This window comes from Anopheles maculipalpis, chromosome 3RL, assembly GCF_943734695.1.
Source record: "Anopheles maculipalpis chromosome 3RL, idAnoMacuDA_375_x, whole genome shotgun sequence".
Classification (NCBI taxonomy): Eukaryota; Metazoa; Arthropoda; class Insecta; order Diptera; family Culicidae; genus Anopheles; species Anopheles maculipalpis.
Window position 1 is genome coordinate 26,215,683 of NC_064872.1, and position 26,238 is coordinate 26,241,920.

Consider the following 26,238-nt stretch of genomic DNA (forward strand, 5'->3'; position numbering starts at 1 on the left):
GGACATTAACCAATCGCATAAAGTTGTATCGCTTGCCATGAAGGAAGTGTTCTGTCTGTCCGATCCATTACATCCCAAGTGTTTGTAACTATTTACGCTTTTTTTTTGTTGCTGTTGTGGCATTTCTTCTTGTGGCTGGCCACACGCCGTTCATCAGGAATAGAAGCGGCGGTGTTAAAATACACTTTCGCTGTATTTAAATCAATTCTCTGTCATTGGGAGAATTGGAGCACTGTCTTCTGACAGGAATGCTGCTAAGCCAGCATCAAGTAATATCCCTCTTTCACTGTCGGAACGTCTCTTAATCCTTTCTTCGGTCGGGCGGATAGAATTGCTGCTTAAATCAGCTAGCAATAAAGCGAAAGTTTATTGCTGGTAGCGAAAGTATTGGGATACATCCAAATGTTAGCAGCGTAGTGCAAGTGCGGGAGGCAAGAGATAGAGCTGGTGACATTTTCGATGTAATATAGAGAAATTGGAATTAGGGCATAGTGGGGCAAAACCCACCCATCTTTAGTCCTTTTATATATCTTTTGTGTCTTTTCTTTTATTGATCTTCTTAAGTTTGCGGGCCACGGGAGATTTCAAAATGAAAATTACAGCTTATCGTGAGTGGTTGTTAAGTTTTCTCGCTGTGAAATCGCTTTTTGAGAACCTTGCTCATACACCATCTACCTTGACGGCAACGAAGAAAAAGCTCATATCGTAATATTGAGATTTGTTTTGCAGTATCACATCGATTTCAACAGAAACTTCCCGTGGTCTTTGTAAAAAAAATTCAATCATGACAAATAAAATTTCAGTGCTAAAAAGGTAAATTTATTTATAATTGATTATGACGGTCCAATGCCGTATTGTCCTAAAATCTCAATCAACAAATCTGAACTATTTTTTTTTCAAGAAATGGCTTTTACTGTTTCCTTCGCTCTTTGAGACAATTTGTAATTTTTTAACATTTTGAATCCGCTGAATCCGTTTCCATTAAACTTTCAGGATGATTTAACAGACGTAGTGTTAATATTACACCTATTTTCGATTTCATCCATTTATTTCTTATGAAATAAACCGCATAAATTATGAAACTAACAAAAACAGCGTTACATTCATAATTTTGTATCAAAATGCTTTGGACTTCGATAAATTATTTCATATAAATTTAAAATGAATTTCAAATTTCAAAAAAGGGGTTTTATAGGCTTTTTTGTAACAGCTTTCTTAAACCTAGAAACCAAGTTTGTAGGATGATTTTACAAATAATGCAATAAATTTACGAACATTTCTACCTAAAAAATAAAATATGCTGGTGAATAAAATGAACTCCCTGCTTGGAGGTACACGTTTGCTCTAACATACCCTACACTGCTACACTGGCCAATTCGGTTACCGGGTGGCGTACGTATTTACGACCGATTTTATTTAGTCTGCCCAACGTTGTGCACCATTGTGGGACAACTTCTTGACTTGATTCGCTAATTTAATCCCCTAGACACGGTTAATCTTACCAGTTCTTTAGCACCCGGCTCTCGCCGCGCGGTGATACCGTGTGACCACCAAAACGTCTTAACCACCGTCTGATAAAGTTGCCCGCGGATTAAGTTGCACAGCATAAAAGACACAGCCACTTTCACCGGTGGTCGACCGAACGACGGCGACAAGCGTGGTAAAAGACATGCTAATTAACCAACGCACAGCAAGCAAGAAGTCTTGTTCTGTGTGTTTGGTTGTTCCGATTAAATGGATGCTTAAATGAAGTACAACCGTGCTCTAGGACGACAACACAAAGACACGCGGAAGCTGTTACAAGAAGAGATGAAAACACTTTTCGATAAGTAGAACCCCCATCGAATCGAAACCATTGGGCGGCATTTTCTTCACCGCTTCTAGCGTGGGAATATTAAAAGCTAATATCAATTTCAGACCCATCATTGTGGCCCTTCAAGATTTGTGTCGAAAACGATCAAATTTTGAAAGACGATACGAACTGGCAGCAATGGCCAGAGGCATAAGGTTCCTCCCTCGGGTGAAAGGATTTATTGGCATGGCTGCTTCGAAACGAGCGACGAATAATGCACCATGCGACGCGTTATAAATATTTATGAGAATCACATCAAACTTCGGTGCGGTGCCGGCTCGGCCGGAGTGAGACCTTCTGGTTGAATGGAGGCACAGATTCCTACTCCCATCACACTATCTGCCATAAAATGTGCATCCAATTGCTTTGAATGAATTTGGACAACACATCATACCATAATCAGTGATTAATTGTTCACTATATGATGTCAAACGTGGCGTGGCGGAACACCTATTTCGAACACCTGGTGGTCGTATCCACCGTCGTATCCTACCACGCTCTGATCGGTGAAGGTGTGAGGTGAAAATGGTTGTTAGATTAACTTAATTTAACATCCATTTGTTTGATTAGGGTCGTGCAAAGCAGGGAGTTTGTCTGAATAAAGATGTCGAAAATTTTAGGAGAACTACGTAACACTCGACTTCGGGGGACGATTACAGAGAGCTTTGAAAATTATTTTCCAACATGATTTACAACTTGCTCGTTTGTCTTTACTTTCAGAGCTTCCCCGGTCGGTACGAATCACTCACCGACTACAAGCAGGCCAACTTTGGCTCCAAAGACGCCGTAGAGCGATCGTACAGTGCGTACAACAACATTCACAACGCACGGCGCGAAGCGATGAACCATCTCGATCGAATGCACACGGAAGGTAGATGCCAAGTGCCGCGTCCGAAGATTGTGCCCGCCTCAAACGATAGGACGAAGATCTTTACGCCCCACTGTACCATACTGCACCGTTGCGAGGACGATACCGGGTGCTGTATGCCACCGCTAACTTGCGCACCTAAATCGACGGCCGAAGTCAAGCTGTTCTTCTATGTGAGTAATGATACCTCCGTAAGTAGTTGGAGCAAACATGTAACATATATTCCAGCTTTTATTGTGGCTCCTAACATGCAACCAACTGTTTGACTACAGATGACATTAATCCATCATTCTGGTTCGCTCGCTTCGTGGTCTATTCATTGTTTCAGGTGAAAAACGTAGGACCTCGACAGCAGAACACGGTAACTACACTTACCTTCACCAACCACACGGAGTGTCACTGCGTACAGTTGGATTCGGTGCATGGTCAGTCAGCAAACAGTAGGCCACAGATACAGAACTCCTTGGAGCAGACTAGTGCGGAAGGAAGTGGAGGCTCCAGTGGTGGTGCTACTGGCAGGATCAGCAACAGCTGCACATGTCCGCGCCATTATAAATCGGTCTTTGACAACGAGTCACAGTGCTATTGTGACTGTCTGTCGAGTGACCGAGACTGCATTCGGTTTAAGGAGGGCGTTGAAAACTTTTCGATGGAAACGAGAAAGTAAGTTGAGAAGCTTAGGGTTTAACTCCTGCTTCCAGAGGTGTCAAACACAAGGCAACTTTTCGTGAGAGACTCCGCCAAATTTTAAGGTTTTTTTTGACAATTTCGTTACATTAAACTTTAGAGTCTTTTAGATTTCATCTCTTCTCAAGTTTGACATCTCTGCCCTTTGTAACACCCTACGTGGGCACATTTGATTGAATTTAATGTTATCCTTTCCGACTTCTCCTCTACAGATGCATCCGGAGTAAAAAGTGTAATGTCCCACACTGTGAGTACGGCATGTACAACCGGCACGAGGGAAGATGTCCGAAGAAGAGCGATCGAATGAACGAACATTTCTCACAGTACCGGTGAAGAGAGCTACCACCGGCCAAACTCCATCGAAACCCTTTCTGCCCGCCCGTGGAACGTGTGGGCATGCAGCAAGGACACGACGCGGGCGTAAGAAGCTTGAGCGAGTCAATCAGTTCGTACAACGTTACCAAAACATTGGAGCTAAATTTTATGCACATCCCGCACGTGTCCGTGTAGTCGTAGTTGGCTGTATTACCGAATACAGCCAACGCCATAGCGTCCGTGGGCAAGAAGATTTCAGTTTTTGTATTTCTAACTAGAATCTAGAGCAACGTGCAACGACTGTGCGAGGTAGGGAGGAGAGCTGTTATAGAGGGGTTGCTTCCATTTCGTTCGGGTGCTTGAGTATCAGTTCCAAACATGGTGGAAAAATGGTGAAATTCTATTACCGGCAGGTGTATTATTGGGAACCCTCAATGCGGTGTCCCTGCCATGTTTAGCAAATATCATAATCTAGCCTTAGTTGCTCAATCACACACCGCCAACTCTCACAAACAATACATACATACACCCACATTTGTGATTGTTCTTTAAGGAAATGGTGGTAACCGACAATCTTGCAAGCACTTGCCGCACAGTAACGAGCAACTTTCCTTGCGTTATTTCGCCGGTATCAGATTAAATACACACCATCACAGAAACATACTCTCGTGTACTGGCGGCAGCTTTGGTAAGGATTATTGGGCGATTTAGGAACTACACATAAATATATATATATTTAGGACGTATATTAAATCGCATTCTAGGTAGTTGAGTTTAGTCTTTAGCCGTGGACGTTTAGACGAGTATGTGTACATAGGCAAGAAGCTGATTAGAACCCTAGCGTTTACAAGTGGAAGCAACGAGGAGGAGAAGAGGAAGTTATGTTCATCTTCCATTTTTCTATTTAATCCTGTGCTCGTTAATGTTAATCTGTTAGTTAACCACCATTCAGAGATCTATCGTCGTTTTTTCGAATGCTGTTTTACTGTGCCAAACTACAGCTTCGCTACTTGTATCAACAAATCCATCGAGCTTATTCCAATAATGCCCTCCCCTTCGAATGCCTCTTCTGTCCAAGCCGAGCGTGGCTATCAATTAGGCTCTCCAGCAAAAAACCACCAACAAACAGTATACATATATGGAATGATCGGACAGCGATGGTGTGCCACTGTAGGTACCGTGCGTCACGCTTAGAATGGCTATTTTAGAATACAGAGCGAAAGCAAACAAACAAAAAAACCAACCACGCGAAAGCACACAAGCGCTAGGGCCTTACGTTTTGCTGCTTCGATTACACATTAAGGATAGATGCTAGTCACTTAAGATTGATAGTATTACTACTCTTATACTTTACCACTACGTATCGTAAGAACGAATTGAATTCTACTGTGTCCATTACCGTAACCGGTAATAAATGTCGATCGGCGATCGGCGAGAGATTCTAACGGTCAACGTCAACCGCCAGCAGCAAACAAACAAGTTCATTAATCAAACGCACACGCTATCCCCCTCACCACGAAGCTACACAACATGAAGCTTGTTCTGACGACTACTTGTGTACTAGGTTTTAAATCGCCTCCGAAGGGACTCCGATTTCTTTAATGAGCTAATTTTTAAAATAAAAATAAATGAACAATTGGATCGCACTTCAACACAAAACTTCCCTCCCTATGTGTCTTTCTTTTCGAACTTCACTAATCGTTCAGCAACAGCGCCGTACTAAACATGGCCCAAGCTTGTGCGTCCTGCTGCTCACCGGCAGGCAGTGGAAGAGCTAATATAAATGCTTCTTCCCTTCGCTCCGAGCTGTAAAATATGGGACATTCGTAGAATCGGTTGCATTCGGACATTTCTCCAATTTCAGCAGACCTTCGAACAGGACGAAAAGCTATCGGTGGCATCGGACAAGTCATCTCCAAAATGTTCGGTACGGCAAGTGTTTGCTTCTCCCAATCCCAGCTACCATTCTCCAACTTCAATCCCCAAGCAATGAAACCGTCCTCGATCGGTATACGCTCCAACGGTTTGTTCGTGGCATAAATCGAAAAAGCCCACCGAAGTTCTTCGAACGGAATTCCGTAAGTTTTAGCATGGAGCTTAAAAATTTGGAAGCAAACCCCGTCATCAGCTGTCTCTGTACGCATTCTAATTTACCTAACACTCAAGTGTTCACCTACCTGCAGTATACCGTTGAGGAAGCGACTCGGATCGGTGAAGCGTCCCAACAGAATCTCCACCGGAAGTTGACCCGTTTCGGTCCACCGTCGGAAGTATCGGATGCGCTCCCTTAGCTGCAGTATCCAGTCGGACAGTGGCACACGAATTTCAGCCACACGGGAGCTCGTTTCTGCTTCGCCACTTTTGGCCCAACTTTCGGGTACCCTGTTTGTCTGTAGAGCTCCCAACAGTACGCTCCACCTGTCCGTATCTTCATCCAACAGTTCGTTCGTTGCACCCGTCAGCATCCGGGATAGACAGTGACAGTCGGTCTGGACTCGGGTAAGGATAGCATTGTAGGTGCGAACCTCCGCCAGCAATGCATCAGAAACGGGCGTTCTGTTTGCGCCGGCACCCACAATACGGAGCGCATTCTCGTAGTCCAGGTAAACAGGAAGCGTCGATAAGACGTCCGAGATTGTTTGCTGTGTCTGCGTTGGAATGGATATAGCGTAGGGAGCGTTAGAAAAATAGAAGCAACATAAAAAGGTAGATCGTTTGTTTTGGGAAGAAAAACTGTAACGAAAACTAAACGTATGTGCTTTGGCCGGAGGTGTTTGCAGGTCTTTTTCTCTTTGTGCAACTGTAGGTTTTTTTTTTTTTGTGATACAATCTTTCTTTTGTCCGTTGTGCTGCATTCCACTTGCAGGGATCGGCAATTGACTTCAAAAGAAGGATTACATTTTTTGAATATTTTACTTGATGGTTTACTACGGTAAGGCCTCTGATCACCAGAGATTTCAAAATCTAAATTATCGGTTCTTATAGGTTTTTGGTAAATTTTCTTCCTTTGAAATCGCTTTTTGAGCACCTGGCGCATACACTAGCTACCTGTACAGAGCAATGGCGAAAAAGCTGAAATCGTAATTTTGAATTTTTTTTACAGTTCTGCGTCGATTTCAACAGTTAGAAATTTCTCGTGGCCCGGGGTTTATACAGCATTGACAATAAAGGTAACTGTGGATATAAAATTTAAAACCTATACTACAAACAAAAAACGAAGCTGCAGAAACTGCAAGAAATTAAAACATTTTTAAAATTCACAACAATATTCTCACTAACTGTAGACCTCTTGGACTGCGAAATATAAATTCTTCTTAAATCTGGGAGCTGGGAGCGTGATAATGTGAAACGACTTTTGAAAATTTGGGAGTCAACATGGTCTTGCATCTTTGGAAGATCCATCAATTGGAAGCTTCCTGTCAATCAGGTACAATCAACCACAATTTCAGCTTAGAATTTAATTTGGTGATTAGCCCAAACAGATCAGACAAACCGCTTACCACAGAACTACTTTCGAACTTAACTTTGAGATAGGTTCAAAAATGATACATTTTAAATTAGCAAGACAAATGATTTAAAACATTAATTGTAGAAAACAGTTTAGATCGTTTATGCCTGGCAACCCCTGCCCCGACTAAGCAAATAAAAAGGCAAAAAATCTCATCTAGAAATCTTCCTGCGTTTCTTTTACTTTTTTTTTTTAAGTGTACTTACACGCACATGATCCTGTCCGATGCCTTGCTGTGGATGCTGTTGCTGCGACGCTGGCCCTTGCTGTGACGGGTCCTGTGCCACTCTGGTTAGCATCTGCAGCATGTAGTCGGAGCGTGATTTCAAATATTTAATGTTTGCGTTCTCGTGCTGGCCAAAGACATCAATGCCGTCGCGGTCTGGCAGCTGGGTGCCGATGAACTCCACGTACGTTTGGTACACACCGTCCCGTGGAATCCGGAACCAACCACGGGCGGGTGAAGGTGCCATGACGGTCGTCGGCGTTAGCAGTCGCGGCTGAAACAGTTCCTCCCGATATGTCTCGTAGATGCGACGGTCCCAGTGAGGTCCGATTTGTGCTAATTGAAATCAATTGAATAAATTTCGATACAAATTCGCATGAACATGTTGTCACTAAGCCACTGCCCGCTATATATGTCCCGCTAGATGTGCTTTTTTGCATAAGTCCCCAAGCCTCAACCATGACATTGACCATCGGCTGAGAGCTGCTGATGCGTCTGTGACAAAGTAACTTTAGATCATTAATTTCTGCTCAATTGTTTTGAATGGGCCAACGATTTACGATACACGGCGGTGGAAACATCAAGAAACCAGCCTCTCTAATAATAAAACCATCCTAACCCTAACCCTGCCGCGATGTATCGCTTTAGCGATGAAAGCCATCCGCCGCAAGATGGACACTTGAGCGGAGACACACTCATCGGAGCACATCCAATGGTGTTGAGAGCCGAAAGGCGAAATTCGACCTCCGTAAATTGACAGACAGCAATCTCGATAAAGTCGGCGGTCGGTGAGTCTTTGATGTATTATGATCATTCATAAACGGGCGAAGCGACGATTTTCAATTTTCGGTGTGTCATAAAAAAGTATTAAAAATACAACAAGCATCAGCAATCATGAGCTGTTCACCTGCTGAGATTACAGGGTCATCACATGGCTGTCATTTCGTTGTAGTGCACGAATTGTTAAACTACAGAAACCTTTTTGCTTCAGAATCTTCCGCCATCTTGTACTTGAAGTTGACTTTGGAAGACATACTTTGATGAGGAATGACATCAAGTTTAAAAAAAAAGGAATACATCCAAGAGCAATTAGTGTGATACAATCTACAAAATTATTGAGAAAACTGCAACTAAAAACGGGCAAACATCGAATATTCACTTGGATGTCCCGGAAGTAAATGTTAATTCAATATCATTCCTCACAACAAGATGTAAACGATATGACCTTTTCCACATTGACCTCGTCTTCCAGCGCACTTATGTGTAATTACAGACTCTCCTTGTTGCAAATTGTCTTTAAACAAATTTGCTTCAAATATTTCACGCTCTAACCCAATAACCCAACCCTCATTCGGGTTGTGACTTTCACTTACCACCATAGCAAAGCTCAAGGGCGGCACCCTTTATAAACTGCCAGGGCGTCGCATCGTGCTGTTGCTCATCCTCGCGCTGATCCAAACCATGAAAATCGTCCTCGACGCTAACGTCCGCACTGGAGGCTTTCGGGTTCTTACCGCCAGCCCTGCCACGCCGATCGCGCGGGTCAGGAACTTTCTTCACGAGCAACTTCTCCAGCCCGTACGAGACAAGACTTTCCGCCAGCTGGATGAATTTATGAAAGCAAAGAAATGCACTAAATGACATGTACAAGAATGCACACCGAGCGGGCTAAACCCATTCTACAAGAGAACACCTACGCAAAAATCATTGTTGACAAACTGGTAAGGTTCGATCCATCCGAGCTGTTGAAAGTTGTTCCGCTCGAGCAGCAAACCGTGCAGAAAAGCCATCGCAAACAGCAAACGCTTGTAGTGCGTCTCGGTGGTGGCGGCGGTGTTTGTTGAACTTTGTTTCAACGCTGCAGTCGATTTCTTGAACCGTGCCTCACCGATTTCGTCGTACAGATTTCCCATATGACGCTTAATGCCCTGAAGGAAAGAATGAGAAAACACGCAAAGCCAAAAACACGTTGATTGACAGTTTCTGTTTGGTGACGCGCGCTCTGCAAACAATACCTTCGGCTCTTCGTATGCCAATTTGATGCAGTTTTGCAAAACTGACAATGGCAGTGCCTCGTGCGGTTTGGAGCTAAGCCACAGGCGAAACTTGGAGTTGAGATTGTTGCGCTTGAGGAACGCCACCACGTGGGGTAGCTGCTTCAGGAATGCTTCGGAAAGATGACAATCGCTAATGTACAGCCAAGCTTCATCCATTATGCATCGTTGAAGCAGTCCAATAAACGCTTCCATTCGGTCCTCTGTTATCGCCAGTGTTTCGAAACACTTCTTAACAGCACCGTCCGTGGAAGTGCCGTGAGCTTTTCTGGCTAACCGCTCCAACTTTGCTTGGGGATTTGAATTACCACGTATAAGGAGCAGTACAAGCGTGTGGGATGTTGACTCCTGGTAAGCATCCTCGAGCGAACCCACGGGAATATTAACGTATTTCACGCCCAACGTGTCTCGTGTGAAATCGCTCATACAATTCTCAATCCGATCCAGCCGCAAGCTGCGTACGATAAGATATTTCTGGAACTTTTTCAAATTTATCTCCCAGCTGCCGGGCAATGGTGATGCTTCGGGCACGGAAGAAAGGTACCACTGGTGCCACTCGTCCGGCAACTCGGCGAACGATTCCATTATGCCGTGAAACCCGGGCAGCCTGTCTAAGTCGGTCAGCTGATCCCAGTGCGTGTCGGTAAGCCAACTGCGGCATGGATTCTCCATCTGTTCTTGGCGATCGATTTTACCCGCTCCAAATATGAGGAAACGAAATTCGCGTGCACTCATCGCTTCATCTGCAAACAGTAGCCGGATGCAGAGATAGAAAGCGAAAAGTTTCCGGTCGTTTTCGAACAATCCGCGGGACACGATTCTGTTGAGAAACGAGACAATCGGTTAGGATAGCAAAATCTTTTAAGCAGTAAACATGCAGCAATTATAATCACTACCGGAAGACATTGAAGGTATGATAATCGTCTATTCGGCGCTTTCTCTCGGCAACCTGTTGCACACGGCCGCTTCGTTCGAGGGAAAGTAGGAACAGGGCCTGATACCACTCCAAAGAGTAGCGATAGAGAGGGTTGAACTGTAGCAGATCACCAAGAACAAGGAATAGTAATGCTGAACGAGCAGCACACGATCGATACACTTCGCGGGATGTTTCAATCTCGTGGCGGGTGTGTTCCGCCTGCTGCAAACCACTCGAGACAGTTTCGAATATTGCCCGCGAGCTTTCCAACACACGATACAGCTCTTCGTCCTCCAGGAGCGGTATTTTGCTTTCGTTCAGTATGCGCAATATCTGCTCCTCAAGATCTACAAGCGTTTTCTTGTTTCGGAGTATCGTTTGCTGTAGTAGTTCCTTGCGTTCCTCGAGTGAAGGATTTTCACTTTGTACCAGCAGTCCTAGAAATTCAAAACAAAAATTCAAAGTAGCAATTTGTTATAAAAAATTGCATGCATCCTTAAAAAGACGACTTACCCAACATTTTCATTTCCAATCCTTCCGCTCCCAGTACAAAGCTCAGCTGATTCACTCGCTTCACCAAAGCACCCGACATACGCAACGCCTCCTGACCAACGAGATACAAGGGATGCGCCATTTCGCTTGATTGATTCTTCTCGCGACACTTTCTACAGCACGTCGCCACCGTGTCTCGAAGTGCAAAAAGTTCGTTCAGTTCACACATATTCCGACGGTTGATATTTTCCACCATCACCGGTTCATGCCGTTCGAATGTTTCCACCAACGTAGACTCGCAAATTTCGTCATCAAAATCGACCAACTTAACACGTCCCTCCAGCTCAGCTATCAACCACTTCTGGGCTTCCTCTTGCGGATCAACGATCAAAGCCACACGCGTACTTTTCATCAGAATGGTAGCATTTTCCGCAGAAAAATCATCCGGCGGCAGACCATTCTCGTGCCATCGGATCAATACGCCCGGATCGTAAAAATAGCCGGTGAGTGAAAATTTTGGTGTAAAAGACATTTCGAGCGTTTCCAGATCGATTAACCACTGGGCAAGAAAGATGGTACGCGTTTCTATATTCACCGGACCGAGGTAGGTTAGGAATCCGGCCGCTAGCAGTGTGTCACCGATCAGACGGGCATACATGGACTCAAGTTCGTTCTTTGTCGCTCGCCAGCGGGTACATTCGCCGGCTAAATTGTTAACCAAGTTACGAGCGCGCTCTAGTTTGATCGCCATCTGGCGGGCGGTCTCTTCCAGCAGTAGCTTCTCGGCAATTTTTGCATCGTACTCTGCGCGTAATTGGGCCAATTTCTCGGCTAGTTCGATCAGTTTTCGTTCTGCAGCGGCAAGTTCGTTTTGTTTTTCCAACAGCGAAGCATTAGCGTCTTCCATTTTTCGGATTTTCGGACCTACGAACCTATAATACCAACCACAGCAACGAGTCAACACACCTCGAATCGAATGGAAAAAAAAAACTATACGCGAACCTACTTGTACACTTTGCCATAGTTTTCAATCGCACGCACCCACAGCATCAATGATTTGGCCGCTTTCGAAACCGTTCCCACCTTATCCGGCTCCAGATCCGGATTTCGTACGTAAGCTCCAATCGTCTTGAGCGTTCGCTCGGTTATATTGTTCCGATCGAAACCTTTAAGCGTGTCCAAGAATTTCTGTTCACCCAGCTGACGCTTCGACTCCGCCCAAGTTGGCTCCTTACCGAGCAGTATCATCACCGCCTCCATGACCAGCTCTACCCTCGTCGGAGGACGGCTGTACGATTTGATCTCGTTCATGTCTTTCTTGTTGAGTGAATCGAGCGCGGCCACTGCAGCATTCAGTGCCGGCATTGCCCGCTGTAAATCGGCCCCAGCAACCTCCGCCAACTGTTTGCAAACGACCTCTTCCGCACCAATCTTTACGCGCTTCACCGACACCTCTTCCGTCTGCTCGTCCGCTTCCTTCGTTTGGCGATCGATTTCCTGCAAGAATTCATCCAGCTGCTCCTGAAACATCGCTATCTCACGCTGCCGCTGTTGGAGCTCCTCGGAAAGATTGGCCACCTTTTGTGTCGCATCCTCGATACGTTCGATACCGATGCGAAACTTGCGATGGAGAGCCTGTAATTCTAGCCTTTTTTCACGCAACACTCTGGAAGAATCCGGCAATAATGTTAGGCACGGAAGGAGCGGAGGAACGCATCCAAGATAAGAAATTCAAATTTATCATTCACTCCCTACTACTGACCTTTCGAACGTATCCAGTAGCTCGAAATACCAACTGCAGGGTGCAATTATATTTCGCTTAGCGGCGGTCGGCAAAGTAGCCTCCATTTGGACGGCGTAATGTATGCGGAACAATAAATCATGCGTCGATCTTTGGAGCCGACTCTCGGTACTCTCGACCAAGCTTTCTCTTCTTCGGGCCTGGGGATGACGGTCCAAAAGATCATATGTTGCAGGTAAGATGAATAATTTGCCTTTAAAAAATTCACAAAGTTAGGCTCAAAGAGCAGGGAGTTCAGAAGGAAGGATAATAACTCAATTCAAGGCGCTGAAACCTAAGACCGGTTCGTGATGACATCCGCTACTGGCATCTGGTAGGCGATCACAAACGGCCACCAACAACTGCATACACGCCGCCCTTTCGTTTGCAAACTTGCTAAACAGCTTCCCTGTTCTGCTGTCAACATGAGTTTGTTTGCTTAATTAGTCCTCTCCGTCGGTGGCACAATGTTTTTTTTTTTTCAAAAAATATGTGTTTGTGTGTGCTCTGCCTTCACACAAGAACCTTCTCACAGTAACAGCAAGAACAACAAAAAATGCATTTGCATACCCCCTCGGGTGCATTCCCTTTTTTGCTCCACTTCTTCCCTTAGGGTTTCGTTTGATCAGCTTCAAATGCAACGTTAAGCAGCGGACATTTTTGCACGTTCCACCGTACAAAATAAAACAAGGAAAAGGCACGACGCGAACCAAGAACACAAGGATGCTGCCGTTTGGGAGGCATACCAAAAAAAGGGCTCTTACCTTCTTGACCGAACTGTCGGCATCCGCTCCGAGGATGGAAACATCGAGCGGGACGTTTTTGAGCAGGTACTTCTTGGAAATCTCCACCAGCGACGCCTCCGGCCAATCGTGCATACAGTTCACGGAGAGAACACGCGCCAGCGAGGGATAGCGCTGCAGAATGTTCCTAACAGAAAAAGGCAGTAACGAAAGCCGGTGGTAAGTTAAAACAAATGCATATTCTTGCTGTGTGGCAACGAAAGTGAAACGTTTGTTTGAAAATTCCCTCGAGTACTCCACCGCGGCAAGGTCAAGAATATACAGAGACAAGAGACACGAACCTGAATGCAGCCACTTCCAAGGGTAAGCTCAGGACAAAGTGTAAATTGGCCCGTACTTGCTGCCATGAGTCGGCAGTCTTCGCGACGAGCTCCGTGCCTTCTGCCGTTTTGTTGCAACTCTGCCGCTCGGTTGAGTTATTTTCACAAAAAAGTACACCCAGTTCTTCACCGGCTATTATTCCACCGAGCAGCTCCATCAAACGTTCGTTCGGTTGCGCTTCCACGGTGTCGTCCAGATTTACCATTACCAGCTGCATCATACCCGGCTGTTCCAGACACACTTGAAACAGTCTCGAAAACTCACTCTCAATCGCTTCCGGTTCATCTCGAGCCTTTACCTTCAGCCGATGGAAAGTGATCGGTTTGGAGGCGGAAAGTCGTGCTGCAAGCTGACAAACTACGGTTCTACCACCACCGGGATGACCCATCAGTATCATGCCACCCAACCCCAGACGTACATTTCGGAGCACTTTGGTGGTGTGTTTTATGGCTTCCCGGTGGATGATGAGGTTTTTCGTCGAATCGTCCAACACATCACTCCAACGCTCTTCGACACGGGTTCTATAGAAGGGTAAGAGTGCAGCGTAGAAATGGTTAAAATCTTTCCCCATTTTTTCTCTCCCCGTCTCAAAAACTTTCCAAAAGCTCAAATTACATCAATTGATTAAAATCCCGCACGTCTTCGTACGGATTCTTGCTCTGGTTCGCCCAGTCGCCCATCATGTCCGTAAAAATTGGACTCTGATTGTTTGGACACAGCCCGTGTAGCGTCACCTCAAAATGGTTCGACAAGGTTTCGTTCATCAGCTCGTAGAATTTCCTGTGATCCACCCGTTCCAACCGATCCCACGATTCCCGGTAGCATTCGTGTATCCACAGCCGCAGAAGCTGTGCCTTTTCCGACCGATAAGCATCCCGGTCGTCAGCGCGCAGACAATGGCACACCGAACGGACTATGGCGGCGATTGTCTGCAGCGAAAACTGGTACCGCAACCGTGTCGGCGTGGGCGGAAGTCTTCGCGTGAGGCGCCTAACAAAGTCTACCGTCGCTGGCGCCAACAATCTGAGCACGGATCCCTGCTGTGGGGCAGACACCGCGAAGGTTGACACTATCATGTCGGTAAAGATTTGTCCAAGTTGTTCCTCGGCCAGAGGTGTCATGACCAGGAGATGACATTTGTTGAGTAAACTTTGCATGGTGGGAAGGGTTGGCGAATGGCAGCAGTGGAGGCGCAAGGCAATCACCGTTTGACATTGCTCTATGCACATTGGTGTGGTCGTTTCGTACCAACTGCTCGTAACGCTAAAGTCGCGGATAAACTCATCCACCGCGTATGGGTTGAAGGAGGCGGTGTGAAGATCATCAAAAAAGCAAACCATTCTTTTGCGGCCCTCAGGATATAGACGAGTTTTCATGATCTTCAGTGCGTGGCATCGCAGACGCTTGCGCAGTTGAAGTTGTGTTGTTCTTTGCGTTAGTGCAATGCGCAACGAGGCCCAACAATCATGGTCCAGCTCTGAAAGTATTGCCTGCACCAAAGCACTTTTTCCTACAACCGTTTCACTTGCTATCAAAACTGGCGCTCCATTTCTCATCAGTGCCTTTAGGAGAAATTCATAAGCGAACGTTTGAGGACTTCGTACGTACGTATTACTGCACGAAAAAGAAATGGAAAACGAAATATGAAAAAGCCCACCCATTAGGGGCGTCACTTCCGCAAAGCACGATCTAGATGTTCGAATGTCACAAGTCGAATGTGGAATGTCTATTTGACACCTACCTACGATAAATGCTGCTCCAGCGACTATCACCGTCTACTGATCTTTCCACCGCTTCTGACGGTATCTGGGACATTGGCTGCAGTTTTGTATCCCACGACCGCCACGTGCCCTCCGGAAGGTCAACATAAAACTGATAAACATTTCCCTTTAGCGGGTAGCCCGCCTCGGGATGCTGCTCCCGGATCATCAGATCATATTTACTCTTGTCACCCTCATCGTCCATCGAACCACCGATCGACCAAACGGCGCAGAAAAAGAACACCTTCACCAACGCTTCCGACCACTGCTCGAGCAACGGTTCGCCCGTCTCCGGACGCCATACTTTGCCCATATCGAATGGCGCAAGCAGACTGTCACACAGCTGACAGAACGTACGTACCAGCGACACATCGCAAATCGGTGCAATTGTGTGGCATTCGTGGTTACGGAAGGAAAGCAGCGATTCCATGTTTTTCTTCACCAGTGAGTCCAACTTCTCACGCAACAGAATCTGTGGCTTCTGCTCCAACCAAACGTCTACCACCGCCAACCAACCGAGATCATCGTCGTTGATGTGGACGAGCGCGAAATGTGACACCGACGAGGGCGTCATGGTATGAAGCGGACCAACGCACTCGACGATCACTTTCACGTCACGGTCAGGGCCGTCGGACGTAATCTGCGTAAAATCGTTGCTCATATAGTGCCCGGGGCGTGCTAGCTGGACAACGCAATCGATCCATTCGCTGCACGGTACGCTATCGAATATCAAACACTTTCTACCGATGCAATCATCGTCGGGCGGAGGGTGCAAGCACGTCTGTATGATGTTGTCCAGCCATTCTCTGTCAAAGGCACGGGGCTGGAGTGACTTCCGCAGTGTGTTGGGGATGAGGCGGTACGATTCGTAGGCGGGTTTCGGTATGCCAAGGGCAATATCGATGCAGGCACTTTTACCCGCGCAAGGCATTCCGGTCACCAGTATCGGGCGACCGGTGGAAAGAAGTGACTGATGTAGCAGCAGAACCTTGTCAATCATCCGATCGGAAAGCTGGATGAATTAATGAAAACAATTAGAATTGGGACCCGTTTTTCTAATTGACCGATATGATTACCTTGAAATGCAGTGCTTCACATCGAGTTCTGACAACATCTATCACGTTTTGGTCAGCGTCCGTACTTGAAACATCAAATCCACCGAATACAAGGCCCAAATTACGGTGGCAAATTTCCAGTTCTTCTTCAGATATACTTCCTTTATACGTATTCTAAAATTAAAAAAAAGCATGTTATAATAACTGAAAAGAGTGATTATTATAATGATGATGATGATGATGATGATGATCTTCATGATAATAATAATAAATCCCACCCCTTACCCCAACACAGGTTTGAGAAGGACGAAAATATCTTTACGACATTTTTACGCTGAAGTAATTCTAAGATGACAATATAAAATAAATAAATAAATAAATAAATAAATATGGCACTTCACTAATACCAACGACTGGTTTAAGACAGGGATGAGCAATCTGTGGTCCAAAGGTGGTTTAGGTTTTTCAGGCAAGGATCTTACTTGTTCTTTAACACGAAAAGCGTCACATTCGGGTGATGCCTGGCATTCCTAGGAATCACTAGGCGATATCCCCCGAATTCGGGCTATGCAGCATACGTTTTGCAAATAGTAGCTCTCCCACAGTGGCCCTAACGATTTTTGACACGGCGTTGAACGTGTTAAATAAAGCGGTTAGTTTGATAGAAAGGTAAGCGCGAAGAAATCGAAGCTTTCGAAACAAAACTGAGGCTGTCAAGCAATCAACTTGCAAGTAAAATTTTAATACATTTCCTTATTTAAAAAATATTATTCAAAAATCAGTAAAAGTGGATAATTTTATAGAAGAATTAAGAAAACAATGTGCAACCTTCTGAAATGGTAAAAAATTATTAGAATTCATTTTGGCTGAGTTCAAGCTCAACATTTAACCGTGAGTTTAAAAGATCCAGCAATTAGCGAATCAGAAACCAACTGGATTAAAGGCCCCTAACACGTACGAGCCCCATGCCACCGTATCCAATACGAGGTCTTTACTACGAAGCTACTACTGCAAAGCTGCTAACGCAGAGCCTTTTTTCCTGGACACCTTGTACCAAGCAGTTGGCCGGGGCCACAGGCGACCGCCTATCATCAACCGCTGTTACACTGTTGACAACTGCAGTTACACTTGATAGGGACATAGGACATTTACACATATATACACTATAAAATGTTTATCATACGCAGCACACCTGCGTTTCAATTTCAAAAAGTTTCTCGCATTTTTTACGTCTCTGGGCAATCTGTAGTACCGCTGAATCCCTTAGAAAAACAAAGAGTTTCTAGCACTATGACATAGTAAGTTCATAACTCTGAGCTCATCTGCGTCACGTGTGCGGTACCTATGAACGTCAGATACCCAGGATACCCCGAATTATGCTCTCACCCAGATATCCAGGTAACAGGCCGTTCAATAATCGAAATAATAAAGGCATGGTCCGATACACGATTTTCTGTTCTACAGACATCCATTGCAGGATGTGTATAGCATAACATTAGACGATGTACGTTGACCATCACCCACAATACTAGCCTCATGATACGATTTTGTCATCTTTGAGGCCTCATTATTTGTCCTTTAAAGACAAGAAATGAATGGACGAGTAGGAATCAAAGTGTGATGATATGAGAGATTTGTAGAGGTGAAGTTTCCCAAAAAAAAAATAATAATAATAATCGCGATCGTTCGCCAGCCGACGCATCACTTAACACTCCAGTATTGAAAAACTTACCATAAAAGCGGAGCAGAATGCTTGCTTCTCTACGCTCCATTCGCGTAAAGCGACATCATCCGAATCGTTGTTCTTCACATTCCGCACCAGTTTGACAAGTTGAATGTTTTCAATTACAAGTTTGAATTTCCGCAATGAGAACATTCCTCGCTCGACCAATTTCGGACAGGCTAACTTCGTTTGATAAAGAAACACATCCACTAGTTTTGCAATTCGTGTGCTGTGATCACACCCAGCCAACCAAAGCCAAGATTCGATCACTTTCGCCCAATCGACAGTGGTCATGTGTACGGAACGGAACAGCGTCCTATCCAATTGTTCCATCATCTTTCTGTTGATGTTCGGGCTGCTTGAACTGGTAAGTGCGAATAGTTGAAACCTTTCTCTGGATATAAGCCTTCGCTTAATCGTCACCGGTTTTCGTGTGGTGGTTACTGTCTCTCGTGCATGATCTCCTATTTGTGCCACGATAGTGTTTGGCAATCGCTCGAAGCATCTCAACACTAGCCATCCTCCGACCATTTTCACACCGTTCACAATACGCATCAGATTTTCCATTTGCGAATGTTCATTACACTCAACCGTGAGCAGAAACGCTCCGAGCGTGTGTGCTAAACTTTGCAACAACACTTGTCGACCGGCAGATCCGCCGGATGTGCTAAGGAGCAGTGGAATTTGACTAAAATTCAACGCACAAATCGTTCCCATGCGTGCCCGCTCGCTGAAAGGTGTGAGCAGCGCTGGTGTGGTAGAGCGTTTGCATTCATATCCGTAGGAAAAGCGTGCGTTGAACAGCTGTACAAAGCACTTGCGCCCAGTTGGATGCCAGTACGAGTGAAGCTGAGATATCCACTCAAATGTTTCCAATCCGTGCAGCTCCTTGCGGCGACAAAGCCGTTCAATCAGGTCTCGCGCATTCAGCTCAAGAACTAGCAAATCGTGCAGCTTCTTGCTTTGCCACCGTTCCTCGCTATCCTGCCTGCCTGCCGAAGTCGTCAATTCTTCAAGTAGCTGACATATGGACATGGAGACAAAATGTGAATGAGACAACGGAGTATTTGCGTCCTGGATGCATCAAACATTGGACCATAGAACCTCGGCAACATACCTTTGTGTGCAAGGCACGCAACATTTTCAACGGTTTTTTGTTACCGAGCAGACTGCACTGCACCAAAGCATTCCTGGTATGCAGAGTGTGCTGCAGCTCGGCACTCTTCAGACACAGCTGCAGCGGCCAGCTGCGCACCCAGCCCGACTCCACCCGTCGAAAGTAACCGCGCCGTAGGGCGGTATGACATGATGACAATAAATCTTGCATCGCATCGTGCATGTGACATTCGAGTACGCTCATGAATTCAGTCACACCATCCGGTTCCCGTTGCGGATCGGGCAGAGCTCCACCAAAAGGTATGAATTCCTGGTCCCGGGTATACACACCACTAATACCGGGAGCGTTCTGTTTGCCCCGCTCCAGCAGATGGAACCTTGCGACGTTTTCGTACAGGATGGGCAGGGACTGCTCCAGCTGGATGTAGTTGAATGGAGCTGCGATCAACCGAACGAGTTGGCTGTCCGAGAGCAGATAAAACCGCGGGAATATATCGCGCTGCTCGCACAGCACTTCGTTCAATGCAGCAGCCTGCTGATTGAGCCGCTTGCGGACGGATTCAAGCTCACCGATGAATTCTTGCCCTACCGGGCACACGTCCTCCACGGGCCGCACTGTCGAAATGTAGCGCATCAGTTCACACCATTGCGCGAAACATTCTCGAAATCCATCGTTGAAATGATCCAGCTTGGAGCCGCGCGCAACGCCTCTGGTGATACGGTGCAGCTCGTGCAACGTTCGACATTCGGACTCCATGTGCACAATTATCTCCAGCATCTCGTCCAGCAGTCCCAGCGTGTGTTCCCAATAATCGATCAACGATTGAAACGGATGGCGATGGGGCGATCGTCGAAGACGATTTATGATCCCAATATTATCCGCCAGCGTGGTGAAATGGGTGCCAGGGTTGCGTAGTTCCAGAAATCCTGCCCCGCCTGACGTTTTGCGGATACTAAATTCAATTGCTCGTACTTGCGCGGTAACCGCTTGCAGGTCAAGTTCCACCTCGTGCTCTTTTCGAGCGGCAAAGCACAGATCCAGCAGCTCTTCCTCGTACCTGTATAGCTCTAGCTCGGTCATAGCATGAAAGCTGCATAATTCTCCGGGCAATTCATTTGCCTCTCCGCTAAATGACAACAGATGAAGGGTTGCTACAACAAAACAGCTCTGTACGAATCGAGCGGGACATCCAATACTTACCATCTAGCTATTTCTTTCACCTTGAGCCAGTGACGCTCTTGCATGAAGGAAGCCCTCATCGTACACACGACCGTGACCGTAACGCAAAAGTGCGAAATTTCTTCACCTACGCGCGAGAACACATCAAACTCTTCCTTACCAATTGGACCTTCGGCGAGATTTTCGTACGTTTGTAGAAAATGTCTCGACAACATGTTTAGTTCGATCTCATCCGCCGTACTATAGCTTTCGGCCATTATACGATCCCGTTCGACGCGCCATTCCTTCACAAGCATCCACACTTGACGTAAGTTCTCTAGCTTGGAACGAATTTCTCGTAGAGCCTAACAGAAAATAGATTTGAATGTGTGTCATCCATGTGCATAAGTAAAATTCTCAGAAAATGTTGCTATACATTTGTTTGGCTAATGAAGACTATCTGTATGACGCCATTTTTGACGTAGTAGAATTCAATAGAATAGCTACTACTAGTCGGTGCATTGATATTGAGATCGCCTCCCTCATGTATAGTCTGGCTTGTCAAACTGGATGATACATGAATATTTTTCTGAAGAATTTCTGATGAGCTAGACCAAACTGATGTTTATTTGGTTTTGTTTGCTTTCGCGATTAGTTTTAGAGGACCTCAACAGCACGTTTTCGATACGGAGGAAAGTGTTTGACAACCCTGATCTGAATCTTAATTGTGATTCACGTACCAAGTGCAAGGGAAATCGCAATGATCAATTCCTCAATCAGTACATGAGGTAAGTCAACCTACAATAAGGGTGCAAAGGGTACTTTCTTTCAGAGGAAACTAAATCTAAATATAAACAATGACTTTACACTTGTTGGTAGGTTGGTTTTCTCGGTAACGCCACTAAACGATGCGCTTCAAATCAATTGAAGGTTACGGACACAGACGTCGTCTAGCTATCTAGACTAGAACACAGGCGAAGAAAATGTGCTCCATTTAGCAAAGCGAAAGCAATGTTAACCCGGCGTCAGTTTGCCAATGGCGTTTGCCTGATTGAATCTGCCTAGAATGGTTAGTAAGAGCTGATGCCGGGAGTTCCCATTACTTCAAGCGCTACACGATATGCAATCGATCTCCTCGCTCGTCTGGTTGCACTTTAGCCCGAGAACAATGGGCATTGGGAAATAAAGCTACATATGTTTGTTGCACATGGCAAAAGTGATGTGATGTAGTGAAAGAGAAATAAAATAATGACCATAACACAACTTACGGGCAACCGCACATAATCGACACCGAGCAACCGCATCCGTTCCTCGATCTCACGCTCGCGGCGTTCTAGCACTTCCAATTGCATCATTAAACGGTCAATCGCTTCGAATGCTTCGTCCGGAGTCCTACGGGATGAACGAGATGATGTGAGGAACAGGCTTCGGAGAATAAAGAAAAAGCCCTTTTTACTGGGCCCTCCCCATAAGCTAGCCAAGGGGGCCTTTGCCATACTCCAAAATATGCCCGTCTATGTACTGATTCCGAGCAAAGAACCATTAGATGTTCTGCTAGTGGCCTCATAAAACCCTTAGATCGGCTCGTCAATTTCGTGTCTCTCCTTCTTGCCCAATCCCATTCCACCTCCCCCATCCCTTTCTCACTCTTTTTTGCGCTTACGAGTCTTCCGAGGTGGGCATTTCTTCTCGCAGCATCTTCAACATTTGCAGTGCATCCACCTTGAGCGCATCGGCCGCCCCGGTCATCGACAGCTTGAACTGGTCTTGGTAATTTTCTATTTGCTCTCGAATTGCCTTCAAGTCCGACTGGTACTGGGCCCAAATCTGGTCGATGTTGTGGCGAAGCTCGTACGCTTCCGGTAGCAAATCGGCGACATACTTTTCCAGAACCACGAAGTACTTTAGGATGAGTGCAATTTCTTGCTCTTTCTCGGGCAGCTCTTCAAAGCATGTTTGGTAGCGTTGCTCCAGTTGCTTCAGCTCGTACACCTCCATCGGTACATGGCGCAACTCCTCTATGTTTTTCTTCAAAATATTGTTAAAATCTACAAAAGAAGAGGGTAAAACAGGGTTAACGGTTGTACTCTTCCTGCCACGTGTTCGAAAATATTTACCGATGATTTTCCCATAAGCGATACACTTCAAATACTCAATATAATTCGTCTGCCATTCCCCAATGTGACTCGTGAGGGCGTACTTCAGCTTCAGTGCATCGATTTCCACCGAACGACAAACCACAAAATCTCCCTGCGTTGACAGCTGATTCTGCAGCTCTTCAAACTTCTCGATATTCTTCTGGAACGCATCCGAGGTCATGGCCGTCAGTTTGAAGCGCTCGATAAATGCTGCCTTATCGACGCACCAAAATGGCCGGAAAACGTTCCACTTTGACTGATAAGTACGCAGCAACCGCACCGTGTCATTGATCGTTTCATCAATCGATCTGGTGAGCTCGATGTAGTCGGGATGTTCGAGTAGCTGAAGGTAAAAGCTCCGTTCACCATCATCCAGCTGATAACGGCGAGCCATACTCGGTACGGGTCGTATCGTCAGACAAACTTCCTCTGTCAGGCGTCGCAGTGTCTGCTCTACCGCCTCCACGGAAGGTTCGTACACAGCGCCTTCCTTCTTGAGCAGAATCTCTATCATAAGGATCGGACTCGAGTGAGCATTCTCGAGTGATGCTTGGACACCGCGCAGTGTGTTAAGAGTGCAGGTAAAAATGGCCGCCTTCAGTAGCTTATCGATTTTGTGCAAGTATTGCTCCCAAATAGTGCCCATCTTCCGAATGTTGGAACCGAGACTATCGTACACGGTGAAGATGTTTTTGCTCACTTCGGTAAGTACTTCGAGCAGTTCGGTAAATACCCTCTTCTTCTGCTCTGCAACACTGTTCATGAGTTGCGCCATATTGACCGGATGCTGTTGCTCTAGTCGAACAAATGTCATCGCGTAAATTCGTTCCACCAGGGATGATATCTTATGGTTTTCGCGCTTATACAGCTCAATTAGATCGAGCAGCTCGCGCACATTCACTACATATCCTTCGATGAACTCACTTAGATCTTCCTCCCAGGTTAGTTTGCTTCGGAGCGGTTCCAGCTTACGCTCCGTTTGCTGTATCATAGGCTTAAAGAATAAACGCTCTTTGTCCGATATGGATGAAACGACTCCGTTGAAGTACAGTACCAACCGCAGCACATTGTCGAATGTTAGTCGCGTGTTTTCGTGCTTCTCTAGGTCCAGGCTCATTGGCACATTAACAGCCAACGTTTTGAAGTAGTACGCTTCGTCGAATAGCACCAACAGCCGACGCTCTATATTCACCTCAAACAACCCGGGCCGTAGATTGCTACGGCAGATGAGATTTCGCTGATACCAGGACGCCATATCGGTGGTGATCGATTTGTTCCACGATTCGCTGAAGCCTTTCAGTGCTGCCTTCACCTGTTTCTCGCACGCTTCGTACAGTGCCAGCACCTCCTCCTGCTGCGGATACTCCGGGAAGAAGCGACAGTTTACGATCAGCGTACGTAGATGTGCTAGATGATCAAAGCGCATCTTCAACACAGCGTACCGTCCTGCATGCGGAGGCAAAAGAGCCGGATACTCAGTTATGCCAGCTGATATGTCTTTGGAAAGCTGCATTATCTCGTCATTCAGCATGCTCCAAACTTCACCAATCTTGCGCATGAAGCTTTCCCTTATATTTTCGCGCTTGTAAAAGTTCAGCAGCGTAACGAGTACGTTCAGCTTTTCCTCCAGATTTTCTGACATTAGGAATACGTTCGAGAGGAGATTTTCTATAATGTCGTCCAAACTCTTGAGCATCTCCCGGAACTCTCCAATATAGCGGTACCAATCCTTATTGTTAATGTCCAAAATCGTGCTACCAACGGATTCTATCGTTTCTAGTGCGTTGTGGAAAATCTTCTCCACCTGATCACAGCGCCGCTCAAACTCTTCCGCATTGTTGCAAAAGAACCGATACGAGGTGTAGGCCGTACTTTCTGCATACTTGCCAAAAATAAGCATTGCATCACAGATCTCCAGTATGTCGTTTAACCGCTGCAGGAACGCGTTAATGCGATTAAAGATGGCGGCGTAATCGAGATTCCAGGTGAACTCCCCTTTAAAGTGCTCCAACATCTACAAATGACGAGCATGCTTAGTTACATATAAATACTGATTAAATATATTGTAACTAACCTCTTCGTAGATGATTTTATACGACTCACAGCAATTAATCTTCATTTTGCACACCTCGATGCCGTACCGGGGTGCTCCAGCCAGAATACGATCTATATCGATGCCCCGCATGCAGCATGCTACGATTTCGTTGCTTAGATACAGGAACAGCTTCGTTATGCTTTCATCCCTGTTAAGATAGCTCGAATCCTGTCCGATGAAGCGTATGATGTGCATGACATAGATCAGCTGCGAGCAAAAATCATCGGCCGTTTCGAGTGTTCCGATTGCAAAGCACGGATCAACCAGCAGCTTCAGAAAGGGTATGTTCGATTCGGCTATTTCGATTTCCTTGTCGAGATCTTCCAGCACATCCTTGAGGTGCTTAATGTAGAGCGATTGGGCCAGTTCCAGTATGCGAACGATGTGCTGCACATTCGGACCCTTGTACTGGAGCCTTATAGCCGTGAGTACTTCATCTAATGAATGCCGTGGGAAAGTGTTAGTCACAATTTAAAAAAAAAGGAGTGCAATATGGGACTACTTACGCCGATAAAGCCAGAAGCTGTACTCATCCGACGGACACACCAGATCGTCCGGCACGAAATGTTGCGTATCACTTAACGTTGCCCGAATCTGCCCGGTCCAATCAATCACTACCGCCTCGAGACGCTTTATCATCGATCGATTCAACACCACCTCCTGTACCTCCATATCGCTTCCCTCCCGTGGCACGTACAGTAACGTAAAACCGGACAGCTTGTAGTGCAGCTCCGTCAGGTACGTCATGAACGCGTTGAAACCATTGATAACGTTCGCCTTCACATTCTCGGACCAGTCCACGTTCGACAGTATCATCGGTCCGTACACCTGCTCCAGCTGCACCAACAAGGAACCTTCAATATCACCATGGAGCGTCCCAAACAGGATATCGTCATGGAAGCGCTCGAGCACGTTAAACAGTTGCTCCGGTTCACGCATAAAGTACATCAGGTCGTTTATCGGGCACAGTGGAAATGCTAGCGAAGACGACAGCCTATTACCATCGTAGAAGATGAAGAGCAGCGGATTGTTCACATCAGTCAGCCATAGTTTGATAGTTTCGGCCACTTCTTCGTTGAAGTCATCATCCTCGTAGTCGAACAGAATTATCATTCCACGGATGAAACCGACCAACGTTTCCAGATCCTCATCGGTGTAGGCTGGCTTGTCGATTTCTTCTACCGCTTCGACGACCTCTTCCACTACCTTTTTACCTGCACGTGGAACCGGCAAACAAATTTATGCTTCAGATACACATAGAACACTAATATTTCCCTACCTTCGTCGCTAGAGTCAGTCAGGCTCGAAATTTCACTCATATCTCCTTCGTGTTCGGTCGCCATGTTTTTTAAATTTTTGCTTCCGTAAAT

At 46.0% G+C, this 26,238-nt stretch overlaps 2 protein-coding genes across 2 annotated transcripts in view; one reads left to right on the forward strand and one right to left on the reverse strand.

Annotated features, from left to right (window-relative positions):
- Positions 1-3,746, forward strand: part of LOC126565832 (uncharacterized) — a 52,983-nt gene extending 49,237 nt beyond the window's left edge. Inside the window, exons 3-5 of the mRNA XM_050223042.1 lie at positions 2,573-2,911; positions 3,049-3,383; positions 3,620-3,746. Of these exons, the coding sequence (XP_050078999.1) occupies positions 2,573-2,911; positions 3,049-3,383; positions 3,620-3,740 (795 nt within the window). The 3' untranslated portion in view covers positions 3,741-3,746. The remainder of the gene's footprint in view (positions 1-2,572; positions 2,912-3,048; positions 3,384-3,619) is intronic.
- Positions 3,747-5,416: 1,670 nt separating this feature from the next.
- Positions 5,417-26,211, reverse strand: LOC126563712 (dynein axonemal heavy chain 2-like). Its single transcript, XM_050220355.1, has 24 exons — positions 26,148-26,211; positions 25,375-26,082; positions 24,848-25,305; positions 22,753-24,787; positions 22,299-22,683; positions 21,904-22,027; positions 20,678-21,000; positions 19,478-20,603; positions 18,370-19,380; positions 16,659-16,811; positions 15,564-16,594; positions 14,438-15,436; positions 13,783-14,343; positions 13,463-13,628; positions 12,681-12,859; positions 11,925-12,584; positions 10,940-11,850; positions 10,407-10,863; positions 9,472-10,330; positions 9,154-9,384; positions 8,830-9,058; positions 7,437-7,792; positions 5,900-6,370; positions 5,417-5,818 (listed from the first exon to the last, which is right to left on the reverse strand). Exons 1-24 carry the CDS (start codon positions 26,209-26,211, stop codon positions 5,417-5,419), a joined length of 13,899 nt encoding a protein of 4,632 aa, XP_050076312.1.
- Positions 26,212-26,238: the final 27 nt, after the last annotated feature.

Coding starts and splice junctions, on each gene's coding strand:
- LOC126563712 (XM_050220355.1), bottom strand. CDS start 26,211: ATGGCGACCGAACACGAAGGAGATATGAGTGAAATTTCGAGCCTGACT. Junction 22,028..22,298: donor ATGCCCACCTCGGAAGACTC/GTAAGCGCAAAA, acceptor TTCATCCCGTAG/GACTCCGGACGAAGCATTCG. Junction 12,585..12,680: donor CTACTGGATACGTTCGAAAG/GTCAGTAGTAGG, acceptor GGATTCTTCCAG/AGTGTTGCGTGAAAAAAGGC.